Below are 1,745 nucleotides of genomic sequence, written 5' to 3' on the forward strand. Positions count from 1 at the left end.
CGCATATGATAGTATGACAAATCAATGCTTCTATTTTGGTTACCGTATACCAACTTTTGTTTTAGTAACAACCCTTTTTCAACTAAGATCTTCCGGACAGTACTAAAGTTTCTTCAAGGATTGTTTTTTTTTATGTGCCTTTCTTATTTGTGTTCGGAAGGCTAATGCCTGGCAAGGTCGGCCCCTTATTATTCTTCAACTACTGGGGAATCAAATATACACTTATGCCTGTTGGTGCATGAGTGTTTGTTTTAGTCTACATGTATGTGCGTGAAATGGATAGATAGTGAAATTTTTTATTCAACGTAGTTTTGTTGACATTTCCCCTGGTACTAGTATCATCATGAAAGGAAAATACAAGAGGTTTGAATGGAAATGTAGAAGAAAATTAAATTGTTTTTATTAAACAATTTCATTTTAAATTAACACTATGACACAAGTTTGTACACCGTAGCTATACAAGGCGCAGCGACCAACCCGAAGGCTCTGTCGCTGCGCCGGGCGGCCACGCCAGGATCGGCCGTCGAAGGAAGAAGCAGAAGGAGACAGGGGGACGAGAACCGTCCTGCAGGATCCAGTCACATGGTCATATTAGGCCTCCTCAACGGCGGGCTCAGCGGGCTTGGCGGCGACGACGTAGGGGTAGGGCACAGCGCCGTAGGGACCGGCAAGGGGCAGACCAGCAGCGTAGGTGCCGGCAAGGGGCAGTCCAGCGGCGTAGGTGGCGACCTGGGGTACAGCAGCCTGCACGGCGACCTGAGGGTAGGTGTAGGCGACCTGTGGGATCTTGTGGGTGATGTAGTCAGTGGAGGACTTGACAATGGGGACGCCGTGGTGGTAGGACACGCCGACGGGCACGGTGCGCTGGCCGATGACGGGGGTCTGCACGGCGTAGGCGTGAGCCTCGTGGGTGGAGTAGGCGAAGTTGCCGCCCAGACGGTGGCTCTGGATGATGGCAGAGTCGTGAGAGGGGGCACGCACTGCCACGGGGCCTGGCACCACCAGGGTAGCGGCGGCGCAAGCGACCAGGGCGGACAGGATCAGCATCTGCAGGAGAAGGCATTGTGAGACACGAAGGAGAGGGAACGAACCCCCTGTGTGCTTTGGTCAAGTCTATCTTCAGCTGGATTTGGTTTTGGATTCCTGTTCCCTGGGTGCTTGAAGAGCTAAAACACGAGGAGGTTTACTTACGGAGTTCATGGCGGTGGTGGTGGTTGGCGGTGTACAGACGGTGTACAAAGACTTGTGGTGCCGAGTCGAGGACGGACGGCCCTTAAGTAGTCCCTTCGCGGTGACGTCACAACAGGGCGGGGCTGCCTCACTCTCTTGCGATGGGGGAAGAGAGGATGGGCAAAGAAGGGGCGGGTCCTGCAGTGTATGTGAAGGGAGGGCAGGCACATAAGTCTAATTTTTTTCCATGTTTCAGGTACTTTGTTACTAAGCATGGCGACAGGCACGCAGAGTAGTGAGTCGGTCCTGTGTTGTTAATTAGTATCATATTTTCTCTTTATTTCAGTTCTGATACTTTTAATAAAGAAAGAAAATAGAACATCATTAAGAAATGTGGAATAACACAAAAATATAGATTAGAATTTTAAAAGTGAATCATCTATTTGTTTTGGGTGATCAAATTGAAGAATAAAATTCATTATTGCACTAAAGACGTAAACCTCTAAAGATCAAACTGAAATATCGACCATCAGTATTTGTGAGGATGTGTGCTTCAATTAATGAGATTTTAGAAA

The 1,745-nt window shown here is 48.7% G+C and overlaps 1 protein-coding gene across 1 annotated transcript; it reads right to left on the reverse strand.

Annotated features, from left to right (window-relative positions):
* Positions 1-383: 383 nt before the first annotated feature.
* On the reverse strand, positions 384-1,315 carry LOC119584949 (pupal cuticle protein G1A-like). Its single transcript, XM_037933546.1, has 2 exons — positions 1,192-1,315; positions 384-1,047 (listed from the first exon to the last, which is right to left on the reverse strand). Exons 1-2 carry the CDS (start codon positions 1,198-1,200, stop codon positions 592-594), a joined length of 465 nt encoding a protein of 154 aa, XP_037789474.1. The 5' UTR covers positions 1,201-1,315; the 3' UTR covers positions 384-591.
* Between the last annotated feature and the right edge of the window lie 430 nt (positions 1,316-1,745).

This window comes from Penaeus monodon, chromosome 19, assembly GCF_015228065.2.
Source record: "Penaeus monodon isolate SGIC_2016 chromosome 19, NSTDA_Pmon_1, whole genome shotgun sequence".
NCBI classification, from domain to species: domain Eukaryota; kingdom Metazoa; phylum Arthropoda; class Malacostraca; order Decapoda; family Penaeidae; genus Penaeus; species Penaeus monodon.